The sequence below is a fragment of the Salvelinus alpinus genome, chromosome 13 (assembly GCF_045679555.1).
Source record: "Salvelinus alpinus chromosome 13, SLU_Salpinus.1, whole genome shotgun sequence".
NCBI lineage: Eukaryota > Metazoa > Chordata > Actinopteri > Salmoniformes > Salmonidae > Salvelinus > Salvelinus alpinus.
Genome location: NC_092098.1, coordinates 26,980,239 through 26,994,938, shown reverse-complemented (window position 1 = coordinate 26,994,938; position 14,700 = coordinate 26,980,239). Strand labels below are relative to the sequence as shown.

Sequence of the window (14,700 nt, the reverse complement as noted above, 5' to 3'; positions counted from 1 at the left end):
GGTTATTACATTAACTGGTGAGTAACATCTTTTCATATATAATATAATAACGTCAATCAATCATGTAATAACATACCAAAATAAAATGTAGTCCTTCAGTCAATTTGATGCACATACCACCACCCACTGCCAATTACAACACAAACAAACTCATCACATCATACAGGAATACTCATACATAGAGACTCTACAAGCCCACAAAATGTAAACACACGCGCACACACACACACACATGCACACACACTCACACACACGCACACACACGTAATCTCCAATAGTCCCCTGCAAACAATAATGAGGACTCCCCACATTGTGTCATGTTCCCCTGGAGGTTTTGTCTAGTTCCCGGTTGGTTGGGGATGTCACCCCCCTCAGAAAAAAGTATTGTACTTAGGGCACACAGACCCTAGTTTCATTACACCTCACCCCTTGTTACTGTTGCCAAGCCCGTCAAGGCCGCCAAGAACGTCCTGGGGAACTTCAGGGAACCATGACACAATGTCGCAAGAACGTCCTGAAAATGTCCTCAGTGAGGTCCCGGGACCAACTAGGAACTAGACAAAACCCCCAGGGGATCATGACACAACGTCCCAAGAGTGTCCTAAAAACATCCCTGGGGACAAAGGTTAATGAGGTGGTCACCTGGAATGCATTTCAATTAACAGGTGTGCCTTGTTAAAAGTTAATTTGTTAATGCGTTTCAGCCAATCAGTTGTGTTGTGACAAGGTAGGGGTGGTATACAGAAGATAGCCCTATTTGGTAAAAGACCAAGTCCATATTATGGCAAGAACAGCTCAAATAAGCAAAGAGACACTCCATGGCTCTCATGAGGATCGCCACAGGAAAGGAAGACCCAGTTACCTCTGCTGCAGAGGATAAGTTCATTATAGTTACCAGCCTCAGAAATTGCAGCCCAAATAAATGCTTCACAGACTTCAAGTAACAGACACATCAACTGTGACTGTGTGAATCAGGTCTTCATGGTAGAATTGCTGCAAATAAACCCCTCCTACAGGACACCAATAATAAGAAGAGACTTGCTTGGGCCAAGAAACACGAGCAATGAACATTAGACCGGTGGAAATTTGTCCTTTGGTCTGGAGTCCAAATTGGAGATTTTTGGTTCCAACCGCCGTGTCTTTGTGAGTAGTGTGGGTGAACGGGTGAAACGATGATCTCCGCATGTGTATTTCCAACAGTGAAGCATGGAGGAGGAGGTGTGATGGTGCTTTGCTGGTGACACTGTCTGTGGTTTATTTCGAATTCAAGGCACGCTCAACCAGCATGGCTACCACAGCATTCTGCAGCGATAAGCCATCCCATCTGGTTTGTGCTTAATGGGACTATAATTTGTTTTTCAACAGGACAATGACCCAACACACCTCCAGGCTGTGTAAGGGCTATTTTACCAAGAAGGAGAGTGATGGAGTGCCGCATCAGATGACCTGGCCTCCACAATCCCCCAACATCAACCAAATTGAGATGGTTTGGGATGAGTCGGACCGCAGAATGAAGGAAAAGCAGCCAACAAGTGCTCAGCATATGTGGGAACTCCTTCAAGACAGTTGGAAAAGCATTCCAGGTGAAGCTGGTTGGGAGAATGCCATTCCATAAATGTTATTTCATAGTTTTGATGTCTTCAGTATTATTCTACAATGTAGAAAATAGTAAAAATAAAGAAGAACCCTTGAATGAATAGGTGTCCTAAAACTTTTGACCGGTAGTGTACCTATTCAGGTCACAGCACCAATGGGACAGACTGGTGTCTTACCTAGGTCTCCTGCAGGCCACAATACTTTTACCCTGCTAAGTTTAAACGTAGGCATTAGAGCAGGGAACTTACACAAATCTTTAGGTCTCAGACAAGTTTAATTACACCTACGTCACATTTCAGGTGCTATCCCCTACTGCCTTGGTGGCATGTGTAAGGCACTTTGTCCCCTGCTACAAGGGAAAGGCTGACCCTGTTCTGTCTTTGGTGGGTACGGTAACAACTAAAATACATGTTTCCATTATACAATAGACTTTTATTTTTAAATAAAATGTTTCCTTAATGTGTGTGTGTTATTTTGTTCCTGTGAGTGTCTGTGCATGTGTTTGTAATGGTATGTACGTGCACGTATATACCAGTACACCAAAGGGGTATACATATGCATTGATAAAATCTTTATGAAATCATTCATAACCCCTTCATGAATGTTGCAGTATCATTCACCCTAACTTTCATAACACATTAAACGTCAATCATATGTAATTTTCAAAACAAAAGTCCTGTTTTCATTACAGTATTATAAGTTATTTTATATTAGAAATACCTGGTTAAATTGAGCTTGATGGTTGCTGGTGTTACTGACTGGTTTAGTTCTGCGCAGCACAAGACTTTGATAGCCTCTGTTGAGCTGAAGCCAAGGTGGGAGCTTGTGGAGCTAATGCAAGTCTTCAGGTTTCAGGCTAGTTTTTATTTTTCCTTTATTTAACTAGGCAAGTCAGTTAACCTCTCTTGGGTACGTGAGACGTTAGCGTCCCACCTCTTCAACAGCCAGTGAAACTGCTGGGCGCCAAATTCAAATACAGAAATACTCATTATAAAAATTCAGAAAACAAAACATATTTTACATAGGTTTAAAGATTAACTTCTTGTGAATCCAACCACGGTGTCAGATTTAAAAAATGCTTTACGCCGAAAGCATACCTTACGATTATTTGAGAACATAGCCCAGCAGACAAATCATTACAAACAGTAACCAGCCAAGTAGAAGAGTTACACAAGTCAGAAATAGAGATAAAATTAATCCCTTACCTTTGATGATCTTCATATGGTTCCACTCAGCAGATATTAATTTACTCAATAAACGTTCCTTTTGTTCGATAAAGTCTCTTTATATCCAAAAACCTCAGTTTTGTTCGCGCGTTTTCTTCAGTAATCCACAGGCTCAAACGCAGTCAAAAAATCCAAATTGTATCCGTAAAGTTCATAGAAACATGTCAAACGATGTTAATATTCAATCCTCAGGTTGTTTTTGGCCTAAAAAATCGATAATATTTCAACCGGACAATAACGTCGTCAATATAAAAGGTAAACAAGAAAGGCACTCTCTCGGTGGCGAGCATGAAAAAGCTATGTGACACTTTAGGGTCCACTCATTCAGACTGCTCTTACTTCCTCATTTTTCAGAATACAAGCCTGAAACAATTTCTAAAGACTGTTGACATCTAGTGGAAGGCATAGGAACTGCAATTTGAGTCCTAAGTCAATGGATACTGTAATGGCATTGAATAGAAAACTACAAATCCAAAAACAACTTCCCGAATGGATTTTTCTCAGGTTTTCGCCTGCCAAATCAGTTCTGTTATACTCACAGACACTATTTTAACAGTGTTTTCCAAATCTACCAGTTATATGCATATCATATCTTCTGGGCCCGAGAAACAGGCAGTTTAATTTGGGCATGCTTTTCATCCAAAATTTCAAATGTTGCCCCCTACCCTAGAGAAGTTTTAAGAACAAGTTCTTATTTTCAATGACGGCCTAGGAACAGTGGGTTAACTGCCTTGTACAGTTCAGGGGCAGAAGGGCAGATATTTACCTTGTCAGCTCAGGAATTCGATCTTGCAACCTTTCGGTTACTAGTCCAACGCTCTAACCACTAGGCTACCTGCCGCCCCACGTTGAGTTCACTCAACATGTTAAAATGACACCAATTGCCCTGGTGCCTTCCAGATCTGCCATCCAGATCTGCCATCCAGATTTGAAATCGTTCAAATACTTTGAGCGTTTGCTTGATCTTGCCAGAGTGATGGGTTTTGCACTTTGGGACTATTCCACGTCCATCAAAATAAGGGAAATAATACATGAAGACATTGATTTCTGTATGTTAGTACATGATCGGTTGAAGTTATGTTATTCATCAAAACAGTTGCTACTGACCTAATAACGTAATACCCACCGGATAACGTAAAAATAAGCTTGGTTAATAACAATCAAGTAAAGTGTTACCCAAATATGTGTGTGCGCTTGTGTGTACATTTCAATGTGTGCTTGTGAGTGTCTCTATGTAACGTATGAGTATTCTTGTATGATGTGCATGAGTTTGTCTGTGATGTGATTGGCAGTGGGGGTGGTATGTGCATCAAATTGAGGGAAGTAGTACATAAAAACATAGATTTTTGAATGTTATTGAAGTTATTACATTATTCATAAAAAAGTTGTTACTCACCGGTTAATGTAATAATTTTTACATTTAGGGGGAAAAGTTATTACGTTTACCGTTAAACATTTTATTACGCTTACCGGCAAGTTATTACATTTAATGGATTTATTTAAAAAATCTAAAGTTATTACAAATAGAAAAGTTATTACATTTACAGGTGTTATTACATTTACCGTTGTTAGAGTGTTTCTTACATAATTTGATAACAAGTGGAGTTCTTAAAGTCTATGAATCTATGCGGTTTGATTCTGCAAAACTGGCCTCCTCTGTGTCCTCACTGTTACTTTAGGTGGCCACATACAGGTGATCACGTCTAGTTAGGGCCTTTAGTTTTCCTCCTGGCTGCAGGACCAATTAGGCCTGTGAGCAGGAGAAACTCCTGACCTTAGTCATACTTTATGCTGATAGCTGGGTATTTATTTTGAAATTGCAGTTTGATGTCCCAGTTCTTGTCTTGTGAGACAGAAGGTGCAAAGATTTTTTTCTCTATCTGAACTGATTTGTCTCCTCTGTCATTGGGCTGCCAGACTGTATGCCACCACCAGTGTGCCCCTCTGCCGCCTCCAGCTCTATATCAATAAGATGACACTCTGAGGCCAGCCGGCTAGATATCGATCCAGTGGGCCCAGCCATTGTCTCAGACTCTGAGAGGGAGGGAGAGGTCTGATGATCTACTATAGCGCCCTTTAAAGTGTACCAGGGGCGGTGCCTCAAGGTGTACATCAATATGCCATTACAACCTTGTAAAAATTATCTACAGCTGCTTTTCCAATGTCTCTTCAGGTACCCATGGCCTATCAAAAAAAAAGCCAGAGCCCAGTGCCCCCCACACTATAACATAGGTTTTTATAGGCCTACTGAAAGTATAGGGTTATCTACACAATGAAGATTAACAGTCACGAAAGAAACCCCCAGGAATGCGTTGGTCTGTGTGGTGTGTTGAAGCCTGTACACCTAAATTACTTGTCTTGATCTACTTCGACTGCAGCTTTTTTAAGTTGCTTTGTCTTTGGAAATATTAGGGCAGCACAAGGAGGCGCACTCTGGATGAGCCACGGTCATATGATTATCGGACCGCAGGCTTAATACCTGGTCTCAACTAAGGCCTATTTTACATTGCCTTATTTTTATAACATTTATTCAGTGCCCCAGACTTTTATAGGCCCCAAGGCTGTAGGCCTGAAGTAAAATGTTAACCGCCAATGTCCTTCTCTCACATTTTTTTCAAGACTACTGAATTAGGCCTAAAACCATATCAGTACAGACAAACATATTTTCTATTTTGAACAGAGACATCACTTCTATACCACTGATTACAAGTAAAAGTTTACCTTGATTTAGGGATTATTATAATTATAAATCAAAGGCATGGCATTTCCTAAATTGGTTCAAATTGACAGTTTCTATTGCAGTAGCTAGGTTTCCATCCAATTGGCAACAGATTTATGTGAATATTCCAAAATCTGCATAAAAACAATATGCACATTTTCCCACTAGATATGTCTTTCCCTCAAATGTACTGGTTGCATAAAGATAATGACGTAGTGCACATAAAAAACTTTTACAAGTTAAATGGGTTTCCATTACTGATGGTTTTGTCACAAAAAATGTGACGTTAAATAGCGAATGTGTCCACTCTGGTCGTGGCACGTGCGCTCTAGCCAACAGTTAGCAGATACAGTGCGAGTAGGATAACCTACATGATGAGATTATTATGCACAAAAAACTAGATTATTTGTATTTGTCAAACTGCAGCCAAGTATCGACCACCATTTCACCAGAATAAGACCCTCAATATTTATTGGAAAGGAGCATCAAGATCACCTGCACTTTCACCACCCTGTGAAGTTCATCATAATATATTTAATCTGTATTTTAATAATCTGCATAGTTTCCAGAGTTGTAGTGGGAGGACCACAGAATCTATCTATCGCGTGACTCCAAGTTTACTTCGATTTGATGGCTATTATATCAATATTTGTGCATAAAGGCATTTCCATCGCCATTTCTGGCATAATACATTTTACAGACACAGAAAGATCCCACCTTGTCTAGGTTATTTGCTGTTTCCATCAGGCCTGTCGTGACATTTCTTATCCAACATGTATTTTACTTGCATAAAAAGGTTGGATGGAAACCTTGTTACTGAGGGTCAAATAAATAAACTGAAAGGTGGGTCCCCATGTGTCAGACAAAATCCCCACCAGCACAGGCTCCCCACATGGATGTGTTTTGTGCCCAGTCCTGTACACTTTCTGTACTTTCCCATCCTGACAGACACCTCATCAAGTTTGCTGATGACACTGCCCTGATCAGCCTGTTGCATTATGATGATGAACACCGTGGCCCAATCCTAAATGACTTTGTAGAGTGGTGTGATGAATCACACTTGGTCCTCAAAACCAACAAGACCAAAGACATGTGTATAGATTTCAGGAAGTGGAAAACACCCACCCCTGCAACATCTATCAGAGGTCAGGACATAGAGTTTGTAGTTGAATACAAATATCTGGGTGTCCTCTTGGACAATAAGATTCAGTGGAGTAAATGTGCAGGCCTGATCTACAAAAAGTGTCACACCCTGATCTGCTTGTGCTTGTCTCCACCCCCTCCAGGTGTCACCCATCTTCCCCATTATCCCCTAGGTATTTAAACCTGTGTTTTCTGTCTGTCTGTGCCAGTTCGTCTTGTATGTTCCAAGTCAACCAGTGTGTTTTTCCCTGCCTTTCCTATTCTATTTTGCTAGTCCTCCCGGTTCTGACTACTACCTGGACTAACTACTCTCATCTGGGTGCAGGTATAAGGCACCCGCCTGCAGGAAAAACAGTACAAGACAATACTTTGTGCCAGGTGTGATATTCCTAAAATATAAAATATTTGTTTAACACTTTTTTGGTTACTACATGATTCCATATGTGTTATTTCATAGTTTTGATGTCTTCACTATTATTCTACAATGTAGAAAACCCTTGAATGAGTAGGTGTGTCCAAACTTCTGACTGGTACTGTATGTCTAAGAGAGCTGAGAGCAAGTTCAAACAAAGGGCTCTATTCAATCCGTATTGTGGAAGTTCAGCATTACAGGGTGATTAAAATGTATAGGCAATGTTCCCACAATAGCAGATACGGTAAACGCTGCATATGTCGGCTCAATCTGAAATTACCTTTACATTTCTAGCGCTTCAGCAATACAGATTGAATAGAGCCCAAAGTGTAGCAATAGTTATAGACACAGATGTGGTGGCATAGAGGGATGATAGGAATGCAGTTAAAATCCCAGGTAACAACATGGTGAAGAATGATTACTGTACATGTATGAACATGCACAATGTAATCATGTATGTCAAAGATGCTAATGTGATCACTGTTTGTAAGACGGGTTGTTTGTGTGCATGTCCCTAACCTTGCCAACAGACAAAGACCACTGAATGGATTGATGGTTCACCAATCACAGCCATAATGGGCTCAGCAACAGTAACAAATGGTGATGTGTAATGAAATCAGAGTGGGCATACCCAGGTAGGTCAGTAGGAAGATTTATTTCTTAACTTCTTATGGCTGGGGGAAGTATTTAGTAGCTTGGATGAATAAGGTGCCCAGAGTAAACTGCCTGCTACTCAGGCCCAGAAGCTAAGATATGCATAGTATTAGTAGATTTGGATAGAAAACACTCTGAAGTTTCTAAAACTGTTTGAATGATGTCTGTGAGTATAACAGAACTCATATGGGAGGCAAAAACCTGAGAAAATATCCAACCAGGAAGTGGGAAATCTGAGGTTTGTCTATCCAATATACAGTGTCTATGGGGTCATATTGCACTTCCTAAGGCTTCCACTAGATGTCACCAGTCTTTAGAACTTTGTTCGATGCTTCTACTGTGAAGGATGAGGGAATGAGAGCTGATTGAGTCAGGGGTCCGGCAGAGTGCCACGAGCTCACTCAGGCGCGCCACCGTGAGAGGTAGCTGCGTTCCTTTTCTAAAGACAAAGGAATTCTCCGGTTGAAACATTATTGAAGATTTATGTTAAAAACATCCTAAAGATTGATTCTATACATCGTTTGACATGTTTCTACGAACTGTAATGGAAGTTTTTGACTTTTCGTCTGGCCTGCGCATCATGAATTTGGATTTGTGACCTAAACGTGCGAACAAAAAGGAGGTATTTGGATATAAATTATGGACTTTATCGAACAAAACAAACATTTATTGGGGAACTGGGATTCCTGGGAGTGCATTCTGATGAAGATCATCAAAGGTAAGTGAATATTTAGAATGCTATTTCTGACTTCTGTTGACTCCACAGCATGGCGGGTACCTGTATGGCTTGTTTTTGTGTCTGAGCACCGTACTCAGATTATTGCATGGTGTGCTTTTTCCGTAAAGTTTAAAAAAAAATCTGACAGCGGTTGCATTAAGGAGAAGTTTATCTAAAGTTCCATGTAAAACACTTGTATCTTTTATCCATGTTTATTATGAGTATTTCTGTAAATTGATGTGGCTCTCTGCAAAATCACCGGATGTTTGGAGGCAAAACATTACTGAACATAACGCGCCAATGTAAACTAAGATTTTTGGATATAAATATGAACTTTATCGAACAAAACATACATGTATTGTGTAACATGAAGTCCTATGAGTGTCATCTGATGAAGATCATCAAAGGTTAGTGATTAATTGTATCTCTATTTCTGCTTTTTGTGACTACTCTCTTTGGCTGGAAAAATGGCTGTGTTTTTCTGTGACTATGTACTGACCTGACATAATCAGATGGTGTGCTTTCGTCGTAAAGCCTTTTGATATCGGACACTGTGGTGGGATTAACAACATGTTTATCTTTAAAATGGTGTAAAATACTTGTATGTTTGAGGAATTTTAATTATGAGATTTCTGTTGTTTGAATTTGGCGCCCTGCACTTTCACTGGCTGTTGTCAAGTCGATCCCGTTAACGGGATCTCAGCCGTAAGAATTAAAGAACGTTCTTTTGGGTCCATATGGCAACGTCCTGACAACTGGTACACTGAATGTCCTGGCAACATCCTAAAAACGTTCTGACGTGGTTTACAATGACGTCCTGAGAACATTCCCCTGTGACCATCACGAGCCGCCCCGATGACAGGCAAAAATTATGTCCTGGTGTAACAGTATAACTTTAAACCGTCCCCTCGCCCCGACACGGGCGCGAACCAGGGACCCTCTGCACACATCAACAACGGTCGCCCACGAAGCATCGTTACCCATCGCTCCACAAAGGCCACGGCCCTTGCAGAGCAAGGGGAAACACTACTTCAGGTCTCAGAGCAAGTGACGTAACCGATTGAAATGCTATTAGCGCGTACCCGCTAACTAGCTAGCCATTTCACATCCGTTACACTCACCCCCCTTTCAACCTCCTCCTTTTCCGCAGCAACCAGTGATCCGGGTCAACAGCATCAATGTAACAGTATAACTTTAAACCGTCCCCTCGCCCCGACACGGGCGCGAACCGGGGACCCTCTGCACACATCTGGTACTGACACCCACGAAGCGTCGTTACCCATCGCTCCACAAGAGCCACGGCCCTTGCAGAGCAAGGGGAAACCCTACTTCAGGTCTCAGAGCAAGTGACGTAACCGATTGAAATGCTATTAGCGCGTACCCGCTAACTAGCTAGCCATTTCACATCCGTTACACTGGGAACGCCCCAAAAACCTTTTTAAGGGATGTCCCTGGAACAAGCCTGGGAACTAGCCAAAAATCTCAAGTGGACCATGACATAACATCTTGAAAACGTCCTCAGGGACGTACACAGAACAAACGGAGAACTAGACAAAACCTCCAGGGGGCCAAGACACAACATCCCAAGAACGCCCTAAAAACATCCTTTTGATGTCCCCTGGACAAACCGTGAACTAGACAAAACCTCCAAGAGACCATGACACAACGTCCCAAGAATGTCCTAAAAATGCCCCTGGGCCGAACCGGGAACTAGACAAAACCTCTAGGGGACAATGACACAGTGGCCTGACCACTTTAGACAACCATTTTGTGACATTCCCGGGGTTGTCCTAACGACTCATTAAATGTTGTTTGCAGGCTAACTGTTATGAATTAGTATTGTGAATGTGTTGTCTACTGTATTGTTCTTGTCCTTTATCTTAACGCCATTTTACACGTGTACATGATACAATAAGGTCAGTAAAGTAGCCCTAATTGAAGTCAGTCTTGAAAAACATTATTTGTATCGGGTGAATTATTTGTATCGTTCCTTAATTACTCCTAAGTACATGCTATTGATTCACTTAAATCACAAAACACAGACGCTCAATGTTTGTCTAGCTATCAAAATGCATGATAGGGTACTCACCTGAGGGGTATTTTGACGGCCAAATATCTATCAATTGCAACTGCAAGGAGGCTAAAAATTGAGCTTTGAGTCAGTACCAAAACAAAACAGGCCAGGAAAAGACATCCATAGAAGTCCAAAAATATACCGATGCTTATGGTTATGGCAAAGGGGATGGCAAGGCAACCCACCAAAATATCTGCCACAGCCAAAGACACCAAAAAGTAGTTCGTAGTGGTTTTCAGAGTGGTGTTGATGGCGACAGCCCAGCAAACCAATACATTGCCAGAGATGGATAAAATAGCTATAAATATCTCAAATACAATGTAGTACTGAATCATCTCAGCAAATATTTCAGAACATTAGGTCTGTCAGAAATAAAAGTGTCATAAGGCAGACTGTTCTAGTGGGTCCAAAAGAGATAGTATTTTTGCTGTATTCCAAGAATATTCCAAAAGTATGGTTTGCGAAAACAGCCATCTGTGAAAAGAAAAAAGACCATATAGGATACTTTACTGTTCTCCAAAGAAAACCCTGTAACTACAATTGTTTGAAATGTGAATTATTTGCAGCTTCGTATCGGTTATCATGCGTCTAACAAAAACGATATGGTAACCTATTACAACTAGTCTAACCAAGCCACATGTTAGCCAATAGACATTAAAAACATGAAAACTAATATCTGCAAACAATTTCTGAATTTCTTTTTGGGTTGCTTACCCCTCTTGAAACTTTGCATTATTTGCCAGTCCTTTGAAAATATACTACACTCCTCCAAGTATCTGTTGCGCGGCGGTATTGGAGAATCACTTTGGAGACTCACTAGTTCCGTTCACCACATGGCATTTGAAGTAACGAGAAAAAAAAATATTACAGAGTAGGCTAGCCACGCCTCAAATTCAGCGATGTCTACAGACGACGTGCAATTCTGCAAACCACAGTTCCCCTTTAATGAAGCTGAGACAAGAGTCATCATGTGTAAAAGCGTAATTAGGCACCCGTTACGCGCCCATTAAATTTGGTGTAAACAATGAACCAACGTGCTTTCAGGTTGATGTAGTAGTTTTTTACTGTGCAGGCAAAATCCCACCCAAGGCATCTACATATGTCTTTAATTTCAAGGCTATCCCTTCACGAATGTCTAAAATATGTGGTGGATTGATTCATCCACTTAAATTTCCACCCACTTGTAACTGTCCTCCCTGAGTCAGAATGATCAAAGGATTATATATATATATATATTGTCAGTCTAGGATCCTCTACTTCTTTTTAAGTGAGGTTTGCATGCAGGATAGAGAATACACTCACCTGTTTGAATGGCATGTACCAGCCTGTCTGCACTATGGAGTAACTTTAGAAATGCATTAGGATATCAGAATGGCCCTGATGGCAAAACAAAAATACCTCTCCATTTTCCACTCTGTTTTCCCATACATAAATACTTTTACAACCCTGGCATAGAGGGTTTAATAGGCTTTTTGGAAACCCAATTAAAAGTGGTACCAGTCAGGGCGATAGATACTGACAACACTAACTACAACCCTGCTGCAACACAAATCAAATAATATTAGGTGCAATGTTGAAATCTGTAACATAACCTCTCATGTGGTGTTATTTACTGGTACTCTAATTTATGTAGGCTACTTTTATTCCGGATTATATCAAAAGCCTTCTTCCAATCATGAAACACCTGTCCACTTCCCTCTATAGCCTGTAACAAAAGGAGAGGGGATATTAATATATGGGTACCTACAGTAACTCACTCAGATGACAACCAATCTCTTCTAGCACACATGCAGGCACACACGCACACACACACACACTAGAAAGTGTGAGAATGACCAGTGCTGATTGACAAAATAATTTATTTAACAATATCCACCTCTGAGTAAATCTCTGAAATCTCAGTAAATAAAAAATGCTCACATGCATTTCCTGCATCATTCTCACATTTCCCAGCACATATGTAAATAAATAAACACTATACAGCACTTCCTTCTTTATAAGAGACAAACCATAACTGAAGCTGCAAATTCAAGGTGGTTTGATTGATTCCAGATAGTATAACGTGTCCTTCATGGTACATTTGGATGACATTTTCACAAATGTCATAGTTTGAATACATTTTGCAGTTCTTGTTCATTCGACCATCCCCAGTATGATAGCTCCAGCTGAAAGATGCTTGCTGGAGACAAAACCATATTGCTGTGCAAGAACTAGAAACAACACTTGCTAAAGGACACATCATACAATGGTTTGATTGAGTCAGTCAGTCAGTCAGTCCCACAGCGTACAAACAGCAAATACATTCTGTATTAATAATAACATAAAAGTGAATGTAAAATCTAATTATTCAGAGCTACATGTAGTGTTGTCAATTCATTTTAGTATGACATCATAGATGGCAACATGGGTCGGTCTCATAACAAAAACAAAGGCAATGGTTTCTTTTGGATAAACAGAAACCAGGCAATTTTATTTGATATAGGCTTCTCATGTAAAATCAAACTCTTCCTTTAAAGTATAATTTCAAAATAATCATTGGACTTCAACATAAACATTCCAATATAATTGCAGCGTGTCTTCTTATATGCAGTCAGAGAATTCAGCATTCTGACACTCAGCGTCAATTGTACCATTATGTACAAAACAGTAACAGTAAGCAAGATCAAACTTCAAATGAACAGGAGGGTTCTTCGTGCGTTTAGTGTTGAGATGGATGCAAGTGTTGAGGGGGTTGAGACAGGGTTCTAGGGTTCCATGTTGAGAGAAGGAGACTTGGACCGGACAAAAAGTGCTGCTGTGCCTCCATTCTTCCTCTTCTTCTTCCTCCTCCTCCTAATCCTCATTCTCCTCCTCCTCTTCTCTGGTCAAGTCTCAAAGTACTTGTAGATCTGAGAAACGTACTGCATGACACTCTGCCAGTCCGGTCTGTCCGTGTGCATCAACTCATCAATGTCCTGCAAGGACAGACACACAGACAGAGAAAAAATAGAGTTCACTCAACAGTATGATGTAGGAGCATAATACAAAATGTCATACATTGATGCTATATATAAACATGGGCATATTCTACATATATTATATAATATACAAGATTGACACAAATCAGAGATAATAATAATGAGAGACAGACATCGAAGGTTTAGCCCTTAGAGAAACAAGCTGGCTTATACAGGGTCAGACTACCTGTTCTTTACTGTGACACTGCCTTCAGAGCAGCCCTAGCCAGGTTTGGGTCAGCTTTATATAGCAGCCTTAGTGTAACCGATGTGAAATAGCTATCTAGTTAGCAGTGGTGCGCGCTAATAGCCTTTCAATCGGTGACGTCACTTGCTCTGAGACCTTGAAGTAGTGGTTCTCCGGCAAGGGCTTTTGTGTAGCGATGGGTAACGATGCTTCGTGGGTGACTGTTGTTGATGTGTGCAGAGGGTCCCTGGTTCGCGCCCGTGTCGGGGCGAGGGGACGGACTAAAGTTAAACTGTTACATTGATGCTGTTGGCCCGGATCACTGGTTGCTGCGGAAAAGGAGGAGGTCGAAAGGGGGGTGAGTGTAACGGATGTGAAATGGCTAGCTAGTTAGCGGTGGTGCGCGCTAATAGCCTTTCAATTGGTGACGTCACTTGCTCTGAGACCTTGAAGTAGTGGTTCCCCTTGCTCTGCAAGGGCCGCGGCCTTTGTGGAGCGATGGGTAACGATGCTTCGTGGGTGTCAGTTGTTGATGTGTGCAGAGGTTCGCGCCCGGGTCGGGACGAGGGGACGGACTAAAGTTAAACTGTTACATTAGCTTTAGTTGTGTTTACTAGTGCGTCACCACTACCATACGGTCAACTGTCAGACGTAATCAGTCTGTCGTCTGGGCTGAAAGCGTTCGTTTGGGTTTCATGACAATGGCATAGATCTGGGAAACCCATAAACAATGTACACTGAACAAAAATATAAACACAACATGTAAAGCGTTGGTCCCATGTTTCATGAGCTGAAATAAAAGATCCCAGAAATGTTCTATACGCACAAAAATCGAATTTCTCTCAAATTTTGTGCACAAATTTGTTTACATCCCTGTTAGTGAGCATTTCTCCTTTGCCAAGATAATCTATCCACCTGACAGGTGTGGCATATCAAGAAGCTGATTAAACAGTATGATCATTACACAGGTACACC

At 41.0% G+C, this 14,700-nt stretch overlaps 2 protein-coding genes across 5 annotated transcripts in view; both read right to left on the bottom strand.

The window, feature by feature from the left end:
* The window catches only part of adora2b (adenosine A2b receptor), a 28,475-nt gene extending 17,033 nt beyond the window's left edge, over nt 1–11,442 (bottom strand). The window contains exons 1-2 of the mRNA XM_071338839.1: nt 11,257–11,442; nt 10,558–11,016 (exon numbers count right to left, since the gene is read on the bottom strand). Of these exons, the coding sequence (XP_071194940.1) occupies nt 10,558–10,877 (320 nt within the window). The 5' untranslated portion in view covers nt 10,878–11,016; nt 11,257–11,442. The remainder of the gene's footprint in view (nt 1–10,557; nt 11,017–11,256) is intronic.
* A 942-nt stretch (nt 11,443–12,384) lies between these two features.
* The window catches only part of LOC139537470 (cytospin-B-like), a 181,356-nt gene continuing 179,040 nt past the window's right edge, over nt 12,385–14,700 (bottom strand). For all 4 annotated transcript variants that reach the window (XM_071338816.1, XM_071338817.1, XM_071338815.1 and 1 more), the window contains one exon: nt 12,385–13,496. In XM_071338816.1, the coding sequence (XP_071194917.1) occupies nt 13,407–13,496 (90 nt within the window). In that variant the 3' untranslated portion in view covers nt 12,385–13,406. The remainder of the gene's footprint in view (nt 13,497–14,700) is intronic.